The 16,157-nt window shown below is 52.6% G+C and overlaps 1 protein-coding gene across 1 annotated transcript in view; it reads left to right on the plus strand.

Moving 5' to 3' along the window:
* IGFBP2 (insulin like growth factor binding protein 2) overlaps positions 1-12,778 on the plus strand; it is an 80,409-nt gene extending 67,631 nt beyond the window's left edge. Inside the window, exons 3-5 of the mRNA XM_029063014.1 lie at positions 9,023-9,243; positions 10,864-11,007; positions 12,202-12,778. Of these exons, the coding sequence (XP_028918847.1) occupies positions 9,023-9,243; positions 10,864-11,007; positions 12,202-12,336 (500 nt within the window). The 3' untranslated portion in view covers positions 12,337-12,778. The remainder of the gene's footprint in view (positions 1-9,022; positions 9,244-10,863; positions 11,008-12,201) is intronic.
* Positions 12,779-16,157: the final 3,379 nt, after the last annotated feature.

The raw sequence follows: 16,157 nt of genomic DNA on the forward strand, positions 1-16,157 counted from the left end.
TTCTTCTGTTATCGTTGTTACGGTGTCAAGTATCATTATTATTATTATTATTATTACTATTTATCTCAGCTCTTAGTACAGAGCTTGGCATATAGTATGAGCTTAACAAGAACCATCACTATTGCAGTGTGGCCTAGTAGCAAGAGGCTGGGCTTGGGAGTCAGAGGACGTGGGTTCTAATCCTGGCTCCTCCACTTTTCTGCTGTGTGACCTTGGGCAAGTCATTTCACTTCTCTAGGCCTCAGTGACCTCATCTGAAAAAGGGGATTAAGACTGTGAGCTCCCCGTGGGACGACCTGATTACCTTGTATTTTACCCCAGCACTTAGAACAGTGCTTGGCACATAGGAAGCGCTTTACAAATACCATCATTATTTCAAGCACTTTGTACAGTGCTCTGCACACAGTGAGCACTCATTAAGTAAGATTGAATGAATAAGTAGAGGCAGTGAAGCCGCCTAGAGTCAGAAGAAACTGGGTTCTCCTCCTGGCTCCACCACTTGTCTGCCGGGTGACCTTGGCTTCCCTTCTTCCCTTCTCTGGGCCTCAGTTCCCTCATCTGTAAAACGGGGATGAAGACTGTGAGCCCTATGTGGGACATGCAGCAGATCCAACCTGACTAGATTGTATCTACCTCAGCACTTAGTACAGTGCCTGACACATTGTAAGTTCTTAACAAATACCATAAAAAGAAAGAAAAAACCCTCCCAGAGGCATTTTGGGATCGGTGAGCACAGGGTTGTTAAGGGAGGCAGAGACGTTTCCTGCTTATCAGGAGCAACTGGGTGGGTACCAGGAGCGGGAGGGATCGTGGTGAGACTTCAGGAAGAACTTGCAAATGTAGGGGTTTGGAAACAATGAGGGAGGCTGTAGAGCTTTCTATTAATAAACTCTAAGTCTTGGGGGGCTGTGATGGGGGGTGGTCCTGGCCTGACCCTCCTGACCCTGCTCCCTTGGGTGGAGGGTGGGGGAGGGTCAAGGACTGGGAAGTCCTTTCCCGTGTCTAACCCCCATCCCTCCTGCTGCATCATCAGGCTTGAGGCTCCAAGGAGATGGAAAATGGCCAGCCCCATCCTTTCAGAGGGTTGAACAGCATGGGCTAGAGGAACCACTACCCTATTTATTTTGTTAATGAAATGTACATCGTCTTGATTCTATTTAGTTGCCATTGTTCTTAGGAGATGTTCTTCCCCTTGACTCTATTTACTGCCATTGTTCTTGTCTGTCCGTCTCCCCCGATTAGACCGTAAGCCCGTCAAACGGCAGGGACAGTCTCTATCTGTTGCCGACTTGTTCATTCCAAGCGCTTAGTACAGTGCTCTGCACATAGTAAGCGCTCAATAAATACTAATGAATGAATGAATGAAAGAGCACAGGCCTGGGAGTCAGGGGACTTGGGTTCTTATCCTGACTCTGTCCCTTGTCTGCTGTGACCTTGGGCAGGTCATTTCCTTCTCTGGACTGCAGTTACCTCATCTGTAAAATGGGGATCAAATCCTCCCTCCAGTTTAGATTGTGAACCCCATATGGAACATGGACTGCATCCAATTTAATTCTCTTGTATTCATTCATTCAATCCTATTTATTGAGTGCTTACTGTGCAGAGCGCTGTACTAAGCACTTGGGAGAGTCCCATGTAACAATAAACAGACACATTCCCTGCCCACAACGAGCTTACAGTCTAGAGGAGGAGACAGACATTAATATAAATTAATAAATTACTATTCCAGTGCTTAATGCAGTACCCGTAGTAAAGTCTTGACAAATAACCTTTTTTTTTTTATAAAAAAGAACTCAATCCTGAATCAGTTAGGTAAGTAGGATATTTACTGAGCACTTACTACACACCACTCTGTGTCCTATGTGAGTGCGCTGTGCTAATCGCTGGGGTAGGTAGAAGATAATAATAATTAGGATATTCATTAAGTGCTTACTATCTGCCAGGCACTTGGTTGGACACAGTCCCTGTTCCACATGGGGCTCACAGTCTCAATCCTCATTCTACAGATGAGGTACCTGAGGCCCAGAGAAATGAAGTAACTTACCCAAGGTCACACAGCCGACAAGTGGGAGAGCCGGGATTAGAACCCATTTCCCTCTGAATAATAATGTTGGTATTTGTTAAGCCCTTACTATGTGCAGAGCAGTGTTCTAAGCGCTGGGGGAGATACAGGGTAATCAGGTTGTCCCACGTGAGGCTCACAGTTAATCCCCATTTTACAGATGAGGTAACTGAGGCACAGAGAAGTTAAGTGACTTCCCAGGCCTGTGTTCTCTCCATTACACCATGGTGCGTCTCTGCTGTTGATCTGACGATATCCAGATGAGACGTGGTCAGGAGGGAGAAAACAGGTATTGAATCCCCATTTTAGAGATGAGAAAACGGAAACTCCGAGGGGTCAAATGAGTCCTTCATGGTCACACAGCAGGCCAGGGAGGAGTGGGGATTGGAACCCAGGTTTTTGGATTCCCGGTCCGGTGTGCTGCCCACTGGACCACACTGCCTCCTCTACTTCATCACTGGGGCCCCTGATGCCCAGCCTCTCAGGCCAGCAGGATGGTCCAGTTTCTAACCCTTTTGGTGCCTGCATTCTCTGAATTCCCTGCTGGAAAGGGGGCCCAACCTCTGCCCCTGGGGCTGCTTGGGGAACATTGTGGCCTAGTGGATAGTGGGAACCAGAATAATAGTAATAATAATAATGGTATTCAAGTGCTTACTATGTGCCAAGCACTGTCCTAAGCTCTGGGGTAGATTCAAGGTAATCAGGTTGTCCCACATGGGGCTCACAGTCTTAATCCCCATTTGACAGATGAGGTAACTGAGGCACAGAGAAGTGAAGCGACTTGCCCAAAGTCACACAGCTGACAAGTGGCAGGGTCTTGGACTTCTAAGCCCGTGCTCTTTCTACTAAGCCATGCTGCTTCTCAGAAGGATCTGGGTTCATTCATTCAATCATATCATTTTTATTGAGCACTTACTGTGTGCGGAGCACTGTACTAAGCGCTTGGAAAGTACAATTCGGCAACAAATAGAGACAATCCCTACCCAAACAGGCTCACAGTCTAGGTTCTAATCCCGGCTTTGCCGCTCATCTGCTGGGTGACCTTGGGCTAGTCACATCACTTCCTTGGGCCTTGGTTCCCTCATCTGGAAAATGGGGATTGAGACTGTGAGCCCCACGTGGGACAGGGACCGCATCCTAATCGATTAGCTTGTATTTACCCTGGCGTTTAGAACAGTGTCTGTCACATAGTAAGTGCTTAACAAATGGCCATTTAAAAAAAAAAAGACTGATGTTGACGATGATGATAATAGTGTTTGTTAAGTGCTTACGATGTACCAAGAACTGTTCTAAGTGCTGGTTCCAACCTAATAATAACTGTGGTATTTATCAAACAGTTACTAGGTTGTCAGTGTATTAAGTCAGTGTACTACAGTGTACTACAGTCAGTGTACTAAGCATTGGGGTAAATACAAGTGTATAGGGTTGGACACAGTCCCTGTCCTACGTTGGGCTCACTGTCTCAATCCTCATTTTCCAGATGAGGGAACTGAGGACCAGAGAAGTGAAGTAACTTGCCCAAGGTCACAGAGCAGACAAGTGGCAGAGCTGGGATTAGAACCCATGGACCCTCTGATTCCCAAGCCTGCGCTCTGTTGCCTTTTCATTCTAATGTTTTTATTGAGCGCTTACTGTGTGCAGAGCACTGTACTAAGCGCTTGGGAGAGGCCAATACAGCAATAAACAGACACATTCCCTGCCCTGGATGAGTTTTTCCACTATGTCATGCTGATCGCCCTGCACCCTCCACGGTGCTCAGCACAGTGCTGAGCACCACAGCTCAGCAGTCCACGATGATTTCTTGCAAAGTCCAGAACTTCATTCATTCAGTAGTATTTATTGAGCGCTTACTGTGTGCAGAGCACTGCACTAAACGCTTGGAAAGCACAACTGGGAAACAAATAGAGACAATCCCTGCCCGACGACGGGCTCACAGTCCAACTTCCCTCGGGATTGTAGCTGGGGGGGCTGGGGGAGGGCTATTGCTGAGGTGGGGGTTTCCTCATCTTGGCCAGGCCGGTGTGGGGGGAGACCCGAAACCACTCTGTCCTCGGGCGCCGGTGCCCCCACAGCCAAAACCGACCCCTCCCTTCAACCCCGAGGCTGGGCGGGCACACCGGGGGGCATCGGAGGAGCGTGTCTGCCCGATGCCTGCCAGCCCCCCGCCCATCCTCCCCCGCAGCCGCTGGGCTCTGCCCCCTTTCCGCTCCTCCCTGCTTCGCGCCCCCCAGCTGGGACGCCCGAGGATTGGGCTCAGCCGTGTTTACCGAGCACTCCTGGGTCCATGCCACCCGCCCCCGTCTGCCCCACTGGAGAATGTTTGCCCGGGCTGACCCTACGGGGCACTTGGGCTCCTGGCTTGGCATCAGCCTTCCCTGACTCAGCCCCTCTCTCCTTGTCTCCCACTCCCTTCTGCGTCGCCCCGACTCGCTCCCTTCGTTCATCCTCCCTCATTCATTCATTCAGTAGTATTTATTGAGCGCTTACTATGTGCAGAGCACCGCTTAGGTCCACGTCCGAATATTTTATTTATTTCTATCAACGTCCATTTAGACTGTAAACTCGTTGTGGGCAGGGAGTGGGTCTTTTCTACTCTCCTATTGTACTCTCCCAAGCAGCGTGGCCTAGTGGAAAGAGCCCGGACTTGGGAGTCAGAGGTCCTGGGTTCTTATCCCTCTTGTGCCACTTGTCAGCCGTGTGACTTGGGGCGAATCACTTCACTTCTCTGTGCCTCAGTTACCTCATCTGTAAAATGGGGATTAAAAGTGTGAGCCCCACGTGGGACAGCTTGATTACCCTCTGTCCTCCTTAGCACTTAGAACAGTGCTTGGCACATAGTAAGTGCTTAACCAAGCCATCATTATTATTACAGTGCTCTGCACACAGTAAGCGCTCAATAAATATGATTGAATGATTGAAGGAATCAGAAGAAACGGACACCTGCAGCTAGTGATGTTGGGAGAAACGGTTGATGCGTATGCTCTCGGTGCTGGAAAAAAAATCAGCGTTCTCATTCTCATGGTGTCAGAAGAACCGGTGACCGGCGTGGCCTAGTTGTTAAAGCCTGGGCCTGGGAGTCTGAAGGACCTGGGTTCAAATCCCGGTACCACCACTTGTCTGCTGGCTGACTTTGGGCAAGTCGGTTCACTTCCCTGGGCCTCAGTTATCTCAATTGTAAAATGGAGACAAAGACTGTGAGGAACAGGGACAGGGTCCAACTGGATTACCTTGTATCTACCCCAGAGCTCAGTGTAATGCCTGGCACGAAGTAAGCGCTTAACAAATATCAATTGAACAAAAGCTGGCAATAACCAAAGAAATAACTCGGGATATTAGAAGAAACGATCACGTCCATGGTCGTGAGAGTAGAAGAAACGATTGTGCGCGTGCTTGCGATATTAGATATTCTCCATCCCCTTGCCCCCTCCTACCTCACCTCCTTTCTCTCCTTCTCCAGCCCAGCCCGCACACTCCGCTCCTCTGCTGCCGCTCACCTCTTCACTGGGTTTCGTTCTCACCTGTCCCAACGTTGACCCCTGCCACATCCTCCCGTTGTCCCGGAACGCCCTCCCTCCTCACCTCCGCCAAACTAACTCTCTTCCCCCCTTCCGAGCCCTACTGAGAGCTCACCTCCTCCAGGAGGCCTTCCCACACTGAACCCTCCCTTTCCCTCTGCTCCTCCTCCCCTCCCCACTGTCCCTACTCCCTCCTTCTGCTCTATCCCCTTCCCCGCCCCACAGTACTTGTGTATATTTTTATAGATTATTACTCTATTTTATTAATGATGGGCATATATCTATGATTCTGTTTATCTTGATGGCACTGATGCATGACTACTTGTTTTGTTTTACTGTCTGTCTCCCCCTTTTAGACTGTGAGCCCGTTGTCGGGCAGGGATTGTCTCTATCTGTTGCCGTATGGTATATTCCAAGCGCTTAGTAAAGTGTTCTGCACACAGTAAGCGCTCAATAAATACGATTGAATGAATGAATAGAAGAAAGGATTGTGCATGCTCGCGTTATTAGACGAAACCATCATGCCCATCCTCGTGAGAATGGAAGAAACAATTGTGCGTGTGCCTGTGAGGTTGGCAGAAAACTTTTTTTAAATGGTATTAAGTGCACTTAGAAAGCATTATTCTAAGCGCTGGGGTAGATACAAGATCATGAAGTTGACCACAGTTCCTCTCCCACATGGGACTCCCGGTCTAAGTAGGAGGGAGAGCGGCTAGACTGTCAGCTCCTTGTTGGACTGGGGCGTGTCTGTTTATTGTTGCCTACTCTCCCAAGCATTTAGTAAAGTGCTCTGCACGCAGTAAGCACTTGAGAAAAACGACCGAATGAATGCATCAAATCCCCATTTTGCAGTTGAGGAAACTGAGGCCCGCAGAAATAGTGACTTGCCCAAGGTCACATGGCAGACAGGTGGCGGAGCCAGGATTAGAACCCAGGTCCTCTGACTTCCCAGGCCTGTGCTCTGTCCACCAGGCCACGGCCGCTTCCTACGGTGGTGTGTTTGCTCGTGATATCGGATGGGGTTTGTGAGGAACGTGCAGCTCTGTAGCTGAACTGAAGGTGATTGGAAAGGACTTTCTGTCCGTTGGGGGCGATTCATCACAAGATAATAATAGTTATGGCATTTGATAAGTGCTTACTATGTGCCAGGCACTGAACTAAGCGCTGGATCACGGGCCCAAAGGCAGTGTGGCGACTCCAATCGATCCATCAATCAGTGGTATTTATTCGGCACTTACTATGTGCTGAGCGCTGTACTAAGTGCTCGGGAGAGTACAGTACAACTGGATTCGCAGACACCTTCCCTGCCCATAACGAGCTTGCGGGTGAGAGAATCTCCCGGCCTGTCAGCTCCTTGAGGTCAGGGACCGTGTCTACACAACTCTATTGTCCTCTCCCCAGCGCTCAGTACAGTGCTCTGCCCACAGTAGACTGAGGCAGCTCCTTGAGGCAGGGATCCTGTCTACCTACTCTTTTCTGCTAATAATAATAATAATGATGGTATGTGTTAAGCGCTTACTACGTGGAGAAGCAGCGTGGCTCAGTGGAAAGAGTCCGGGCTTGGGAGCCGGAGGTCATGGGTTCGAATCCCGGCTCTGCCACCTGTCAGCTGTGTGACTGTGGGCAAGTCACTTCACTTCTCTGTGCCTCAGTTACCTCATCTGTAAAATGGGGATGAAGACTGAGCCTCACGTGGGGCAACCTGATGACCCTGTATCTACCCCAGTGCTTAGAACAGTGCTCTGCACATAGTAAGTGCTTAACAAATACCAACATTATTATTATTATTATGTGCCAGGTACTGTATTCATTCATTCAATCGTATTTATTGAGCACTTACTGTGTGCAGAGAACTGTACTAAGCGCTTAGAAAGGACAATTCAGCAGCAGATAGAGACAATCCCTACCCAGTAACGGGCTCACAGAGCGCTGGGGTGGATAGAAGCAAATCGGGTTGGACAAAGTCCCTGTCCCACGCGGGGCTCACGGTCTCAATCCCCATTTTACAGGTGAGGGAACTGAAGCACAGAAAAGGGAAGTAACTTGCCCAAGGTCACATAGTAGACAAGTGGGGGACCCGGGATTAGAACCCATGACCTTCTGGATCCCAGGCCTGGCTTTATCCACTACACCATGGTGCTTCTCAAGTGCTCCAAAGTCTGCTTCCAAGTGCTTAGTACAGTGCTTTGCACACATATGACTGTAAATTCCTGAAGGCAGGGATCATATCTACTAATTAGAGAAGCAGCGTGGCTTAGCGGCAAGAGCCCGCGCTTGGGAGTCAGAGGTCATGGATTCTAATTCCGGCTCCGCCGCTTATCAGCTGTGTGACTTCGGGCAAGTCACTTCACTTCTCTGGGCCTCAGTTCCCTCATCTGTAAAATGGGGATTAAGATTGTGAGCCCCAGGTGGGACAACCTGAATTCCTTGTATCTACCCCAGTGCTTAGAATGGTGTTTGGCACATAGTAAGCGTTTAACAAATACCATTCTTCTTCTTATTATTAATTCTATTGGACTGTTCCAAGCGTTCAGTACAGTACTCTGCACCCGATAGGCTGTCAACTCATTTTGGGTAGGGATCATGTCTACTAACTCTATTGTCCTCTCCCAACCACTCAATACAGTGCTCTACACATAAGTGGACTGTCAGCTCCTGATGGCAAGGATTATGTCTACTAATTCTATTGTCTTCTCCCAAGCGCTCAGCACAGTCCTGCATGCAATAAATAGGCTGTCAACTCCTTGTGGGCAGGGGATCGTGTCTACTATGATCCTCTCCCGAGCGTTCAGTACAGCCCTCTGCCTGCAGTGGATGCTCAGTAAAAATTTTTGACTATTGATTGTTAGAGAAGCAGCGTGGTTCAGTGGAAAGAGCCCGGGCTTGGGAGTCCGAGGACCTGGGTTCTAATCCCGGCTCCGCCACTTGTCTGCTGTGTGACCTTGGGCAAGTCACTCAACTTCTCTGGGCCTCAGTTACCTCATCTGTCAAATGGGGATTGAGACCGTAAGCCCCACATGGGACAACCTGATGACCTTGTATCTACGCCAGCTCTTAGAACAGTACTGGGCTCATAGTAAGCGCTTAACAAATGCCATCATTATTATTGTTATTATTATTATTATTAAGCCTGTGAGCCCCGTGTGGGACAAGGACCGTGTCCAACCTGATTAGCTTGCATCTACCTCAGTGCTTAGAACAGTGTCTGGCACATTGTAAGCACTTGATAAGTACCATAAAAAGAGAGGATGGGGAGGGGTGCACTGATCCTATAGTGGGAGGGAAGGAGGTTAGACTTCAAGGGGAGAGAGCTTAGTACAGTGCACTTAACAAGCGATTGATTCAGCCTGTCTTGGGCGTCCTGCCCGGTGGCAGGGGTGGGGTCGGGCTGAGCGGCGGAGGGCGCGCCCGTCTCTGAGCCCATCCCCGTGCCCGTCCCCCTCAGAGTCCGGCGATGAGCATCCGGCGGAGGGCAGCCCGGCGGAGAACCACGTGGACGGGGGCGTCGCGGGCGGCGGAGCGGGTAGCGGCCGGAAGCCCCTCAAGTCGGGCATGAAGGAGCTGGCCGTGCTCCGAGAGAAGGTCACGGAGCAGCATCGCCAGCTGGGCAAGGTCACCAAGCACCACCCCCACGGCCTGGACGACAAGAAGCTGATTCGGCCCAGGGTCGGTGGGGCCCGGGGTGGGGAGGGAGGGGGTGGCGGCGGGGCCGGGGCGCGGGGGGAGCCCGAGACCCTCGTGTAGGCCACGGACACCGAGGTCATCCAGGCTATCTGTGGGATGACACTGTGCTCCTGCCCTCTGATCCCGCAGTGCTCCTGTCCTCTAATCCTGCATTGCCCCGTCCCTGATCCAACAGTGTTCCTGCCCTTCCGCCCTCTGATTCTGCAGTGTTCCTGCTCTCTGATCCCTTAATCCTCCTGCCCTCTGATTCCACAATTCTCCTGCCCTCTCATCCCACCAGTGCTCCTGCCCTCTCCCACAGTGTCCCTGCTCTCGGATCCCATGGTGTTCCTGCGGTGCCCCAGCCCTCTAAACCGACAGTGCTCCTGCCCTCTGATCCCACAGTGCTCCTGCCCCCTGACCTTTCCTCCTGCCCCCCTGCTCTTCTTTCACCCCCAGCCCTCTTTCCCAGCCCTCCAGCCCACCCCCCCACCTCTTCCTGCTCACTGCAGCCAGCCCAGGTGAGACCCCCTGGCCAGCCTGGCTGCGTTTCTGGATCCAGGTGGGGTGGGGGTGGGTGAAATGCAGCCGGGGGTTTGCCGTTTGGGTTATAAAGCGTGGAATAATAATAATAATCATCATGGTATTTACTATGTGCCAGGCACTATACTATGCGCTGGGGTGGGTACAAGCAAATCGGGTTGAACACAATCCCTGTCCCACATGGGGCTCACAGTCTCCATCCCCCTTTTACAGATGAGGGAACTGAGGCCCAGAGAGGTGAAGCGACTTGCCCGGGGTCACACATTAAATAAATAGCAGAGCTGAGATTAGAACCCACTACCTTCTGACTCCAAGGCCTATGCTCTATCCACTATGCCACGCTGCTCCCATAATCCCAGGAATCCCAGGAGCGGTCTGCCCCACTCTCCTCTGCACTGTGGGATCAGTGGCACTGCTCTGGTCTGTCAGTCATTTTTGTTGAGTGCTTACTGTGTGCAGAGCACTGTACTACGCACTTGGGAGAGTACAATAAACAGACAAATTCCCTGCCTACAACAAGTTTACGATCTAGAGAAGCAGCAGGATGTGGTGGCTAGAGCCCGGGCCTGGGAGTCTGAAGGTCGTGGGTTCTAATCCCCATCCCACCACTTGTCTGTTGTGTGACCTCGGTGAAGTCACTTCACTTCTCTGGGCCTCCATTTTCTCATCTATAAAATGGGGATTAAGAGTGTGAGCCCCATGTGGCCAGGGACCGTGTCCACCCCAGATCTTAGTACGGTGCCTGCCACATAGTAAGCGCTTAACAAATAACAAATACCACAATTATTAGTAGAAGCAGCGTGACTTAGTGGAAAGAGCCCCGGGCTTGGGAGTGTAGAGGTTGTAGGTTCTCCTCCCCGCTCCGCCGCTTGTCCGCTGTGTGGCCTTGGGCAAGTCGCTTCCCTTCTCTGGGCCTCGGTTCCCTCATCCGTCAAACGGAGATGGAGACCGGGAGCCCCACGTGGGACACCCTGATGACTTCGTGCCCACGCCAGCGCTTAGAACAGCGCTCGGCACAGAGTGAGGGTTTAAGAAATGCCATGATGTTGATGATGGAGAAGATGTCCCGGCCCGTTGCAGACGGCGTGCCAGCAGGAGCTGGACCAGGTGCTGGAGAGGATCTCGACGCTGCGGCTGCCGGAGGACGAGCGCGGGCCCCTGGAGCACCTCTACTCCCTGCACATCCCTAACTGCGACAGGCAGGGACTCTACAACCTCAAACAGGCACGACGGGGGACACCGGGCACCGGGGGGTGGGGGACCGAGGGCTGGGGGCGGGGCCTGAAGGAAGGGGGCGGGGCCAGAGCCTGGTGGGCGGGGTCGATGGCAATCAGTGGGAGGGGTTAGGAAAAGGGGAGGGGCTTGGGAAGGGGTGGACGGGGCTGACGGCCGCCCGAGAGAGCTATGCAGCGTGGCTCAGTGGCAAGAGCCCGGGCTTGGGAGTCAGAGGTCACGAGTTCGAATTCCGCCTCTGCCACCTGTCAGCTGGGTGACTGTGGGCAAGTCACTTCACTTCTCTGGGCCTCAGTGGCCTCATCTGGAACATGGGGATTCATTCATTCAATAGTATTTATTGAGCGCTTACTATGTGCAGAGCACCGTACTAAGCGCTTGGAATGGACAAATCGATAACAGATAGAGACAGTCCCTGCCCTTTGACGGGCTCACGGTCTAATCGGGGGAGACGGACCGACAAGAACAATAGCAATAAATAGAATCAAGGGGAAGAACATCTCGTTAAAACATGTTCCCTCATCTGTAAAATGGGGATGAAGACTGGGAGCCCACGTGGGACAAACTGATGCCCCTGTATCTCCCCCAGCGCTTAGCACAGTGCTCTGCACATAGTAAGCACTTAACAAATACCTACATAATTATTTCACCCTGTATCCCCAGCGCTTAGAACAGTGCTTTGCACATAGTAAGAGCTAGAGGAGATGGGATGGAGGGAACGAGGTGGTGGGGGAGGATGGGACAGAGGGATGGAGGAGACAGGGAATGGGGAGATGGGATGGGGGACAAGTGGAGACAGAGGAGACAAAGGAAGGGGGACAAGGGGTGGGGATGGTGGACAGAGGAGATGGGATGGGGCAGAGGGGGATGGGTAATAGGGAGGCAGAAGCTGGGGAAAGAAGGGGGCCAGGAGGTGGGGGGCAGAAGCTGGGGAGACAAGAGGACAAGGAGGTGTCCCGAAGGGCCAGGAGGACCAGCCAGTGGCTGAGGGCCATGGCTGGGGCAGCTGCTTTTGGTCTGAGGAGGCAGTTCCAGCTGGGGAGAGTCGGGGGATGGGGCTTGGGGAGGGGGGCTCCTGTCCCGGCCGGTCTGGGAGGGCACCAGTCCGGAGGCAGGTGGCTGGCCGGAGAGCCCCGCTGAAGCAACGACCCTCCCTCTCTCCCTCCTTCCCCGTCTCCTCTCCAGTGCAAGATGTCTGTCAACGGTCAGCGGGGCGAGTGCTGGTGTGTGAACCCCAATACGGGCAAGCTGATTCAGGGGGCCCCTACTGTCCGTGGGGACCCCCAGTGCCACCTCTTCCACCCGGAGCCCGAAGGCTAGGGGGGGTCTCCCGCAACGGGGGCCCTAGCCTGGACCCTATCCGTCGTCTGCCCGCATCTGCTGCCCACCCCCCACCGCCTCCTTCTTCTCCTCCTCTTGCTCTTCCCCCTCCTTCTCCTTCTCTTCCTCCTCAACCCCAGCAGCTGGAGCTGGGGAGGGGCCGTGGGCAGGGCCAGATTTTCCAAGAATTTTAACCTGCATATTTATATTTGGAGAGAGACCCGCCCTGATGTCCCTCTCCCCCTCCCCTACCTGGTCAAATGGCTCCCCCTCCTCCCTTTGCAAGGCCGGGGGTGCGGGGAGGGCGGGTACCCGGGTTGGGGAAGGGGAAGGGGGTGGGCACAGTTTGGCGGCTGCGGGCAAAGGGTGGAGGGGGAAAGAGAAGGAAGTTTTTTTTAACCTGCACCTCTTTCACCTAAGATTAAAAGAAGGAAAAATCAAAGCCATGTCTCCCGTTCTATGGTCTGATGCCCTGCAGCGGGAGGGGGCGGGTGGGGGGAGGTTCCTGGGGGGCTGGAGGCCCTGGGAGGCGGGAGACCTTGGGTGGCAGGAGACCCTGGATGGAGGGAAACCCTGGCTTGTGGGGAGATTCTGAGTGGCAGGAGAGTCTTGGTGGTGGCAGGATACCCTGGGTGGCAGGAGACCCTGGGAGGTGGGAAACCCTGGGCAGCAGGGTGACCCTGGGCAGTGGGGAGACCCTGGGTGCCGGGGAAACACTGGGTGATGGGAGACCCTGGGCTGTGGAAGATGCTGGGTGGTAGGAGACCCTGGGCGGGGAGGAGACACTGGGTGGTGGGAGACCCTGGGCAGGGAGGAGACACTGGGTGATGGGAGACCCTGGGCGGTGAGGAGACCCTGGGTGGGGGGAGACCCTGAGTGGTAGGGTCAAAGAGAGGTCCTTGGAATCCAGGGGCTGGAAGGGAGTAGGGGAAGTGCGTTCACCCTGGCCCCTCCGCCTCCCCCCACCCCATCTATTTGGTGTCCTCGACCTGCCTTGTCCCGGGGAACCCGCCCTCCCCGCCACAGGGCACCCCAAACCTGCCGGGCATTTCCCAGACCCAGCACCAGTCAGAGGACAGGGCAGCCGACAGGCTCTGCCCGCCCGGGGCCGACCAGGGCACCGTCTGCTCGGACTCGCGGCACAGAGAGGCTCCCAGCTGTCCGAGCACCGCCCCGATCACTGCCCGGACTACCTCGCTGACCATCTCACTGAACCACCCCAAACACCTGACCGAGTACTGCCCCCGGCACCCCCCGACCACCTTCTGGACCCCCACGCGGTGGTTGACATGCAAATTTGTGAAGTGTTCCATATTTTTTAGCTCACTTCCTCCCTTCAAAGCCTTACTGAAAGCTCACCTCCTCCAGGAGACCTTCCCAGACTGAGCTCCCCTTCTCCTCTGCTCCTCCTTCCCATCACCCCGACTTTCTCTGCTCTATCCCCCTCCCCGCCCCACAGCACTTGTGTATATTTGTACATATTCTATTTTATTAATGATGTGTATATATTCATAATTCTATCTATTTTGTTGCTATTGATGCCTATTTGTTTTGTTTTCTGTCTCCCAGCTTCTAGCCTGTGAGCCCATTGTTGGGAAGGGATTGTCCCTCCCTGTTGCTGAATTGTACTTCCCAAGCACTTAGTACAGTGCTCTGCACACAGTAAGCGCTCAATAAATACGACTGAATGAAGGAATGAACCTCTCCAGGCACCACACCGCTGCCATCGGGTGCAGACATCGGGCAGGGGTGGGTCAGTGGGCCGAGGGCGGACCGAGCAGGGCAGCCGGCTCGGGGTCACCGGAGGGACGGGCCGGCTCCCGGACGCCCTTCTGAACTCGTCTTCCGAGAGCCCAGGCCCAGGCCCTCACCCCGATCCTTTGCAGCTGAGGGAGGCTCTGGAATCGGGGTCCCCCATCCCTTCAACTTTTCTCCACACTGTCGGGCTCCCCCACTGGACCGTCCGTTCCTCGAGGGCAGGGATGATGTCTACCCGCCCTACTATACGCCTCCAAGAGCTCAGTTCAGTGTTTTGCACACAGTAGACTGTCAGCTCCTCGAGACTCTCCCAAGTGCTCAGTACAGTGCTCTGCACACAGTAGACTATCAGCTCCTCAAGAGCGGGAATCGTTTCTACTAGCCCTCTGGACTCTCATTCAATAGTATTTATTGAGCGCTTACTATGTGCAGAGCACTATACGGAGCACTTGGAATGTACAATTCGGCCACAGATAGAGACAATCCCTGTCCATTGACGGGCTTACAGTCTAATCGGGATAATAATTATGTTGGAATTTGTTAAGTGCTCACTATGTGCAGAGCACTGTTCTAAGCTCTGGGGTAGATACAGGGTAATCAGGTTGTCCCACGTGGGGCTCACGGTCTCAATCCCCATTTTACAGATGAGGTAACTGAGGCACAGAGAAATGAAGTGACTTGCCCACAGTCACAGCGCTGACAAGTGGCAGAGCTGACAAGTGACAGAGACAGGATTAGAACCCATGATCTCTGACTCCCAAACTCATGCTCTTTTCACTGAGCCACAACTGCTCAGGACAGTGCTCTGCACACAGTGGAGTGTCAGCTCTTGAGGGTAGGGATCTAATCTGCCAATTCTACCGTACTCTCCCAAGTGCTTAGTACAGTATTCTGCACTCAGTGGACTGTACGCTCCTCAAGGAAAGGGGTCGTTCATTCATTCATTCATTCGTATTCAGGGCTTACTGTTCGCAGAACGCTGTACTAAACGCTTGGGAGAGTAAAATATCACAATAAGCAGGTACATTCCTGCTCACAACAAGCTTAGTCTGGAGGAAGAGACAGACATTAATATGAATAAATAAATTCATTCAATAGTATTTATTGAGCGCTAACTATGTGCAGAGTACTGTACTAAGCGCTTGGAATGTACAAATCGGTAACAGAGACAGTCTCTGCCCTTCGATGGGCTTACAGTCTAATCGAATAATGTTGGTATTTGTTAAGCACTTACTATGTGCAGAGCTGGGGTAGATACAGGGTCATCAGGTTGTCCCTTGTGAGGCTCACAGTCTTAATCCCCATTTTACAGATGAGGTAAGTGAGGCCCAGAGAAGTGAAGTGACTTGCCCACGGTCACACAGCTGACAAGTGGCAGAGCTAGAATTCGAACCCATGACCCCTGACTCCCAAACCCGAGCTCTGAGTAAATTACAGATATATATATGTATAAGGGCCTTGGAGCTGGGAGGGAGGATAATTGAAGGGAGCTAGTAGACACAACTACTAGTAGATGTGTCTACTACTAGATGTGTCTACTATTAAAGCACAACTAGTAGAGCTAGTTGTGTCTACCTACCCTACTGTACTCTCTGAAGCATTCCTCTCCTACTCCACCCCAGCCCTTGTGCTTCATTCCTCCAGTGCCAACCTCCCCGTCCCTCCATCTCATCCACCTCGCCCCTGACCCCTCACCCACATCCTTCTGTAGCCTGGAACCCCCTCCCTCTCATAGCCGACAGGCATTCAATCGTATTTATTGAGCGTGCACTGTGTGCAGAGCACCGAACTGAGCGCTTGAGAGCACATTAGAACAACGAACGGGCACATTCCCCCGCTCACAATGAGCTTACAGTTTACCACTCTCCCCATTTTCAAAGGCCTCCTAAAATAACATCTCCTCCAGGAAGCCTTCCCTGATTATCCTTTTCTCTCCCCCACCTCCTTTTCTGTGGCATTTGTTATATGCTTACTATGTGCCAAGCACTGTTCAAAGCTCTGAATAGATGTACCACCTCATACGTCAGATTTTTTTTGCCACCTAAGCACTGAAGTCCTCACTC

This window comes from Ornithorhynchus anatinus, chromosome 1, assembly GCF_004115215.2.
Source record: "Ornithorhynchus anatinus isolate Pmale09 chromosome 1, mOrnAna1.pri.v4, whole genome shotgun sequence".
Taxonomy (NCBI): domain Eukaryota; kingdom Metazoa; phylum Chordata; class Mammalia; order Monotremata; family Ornithorhynchidae; genus Ornithorhynchus; species Ornithorhynchus anatinus.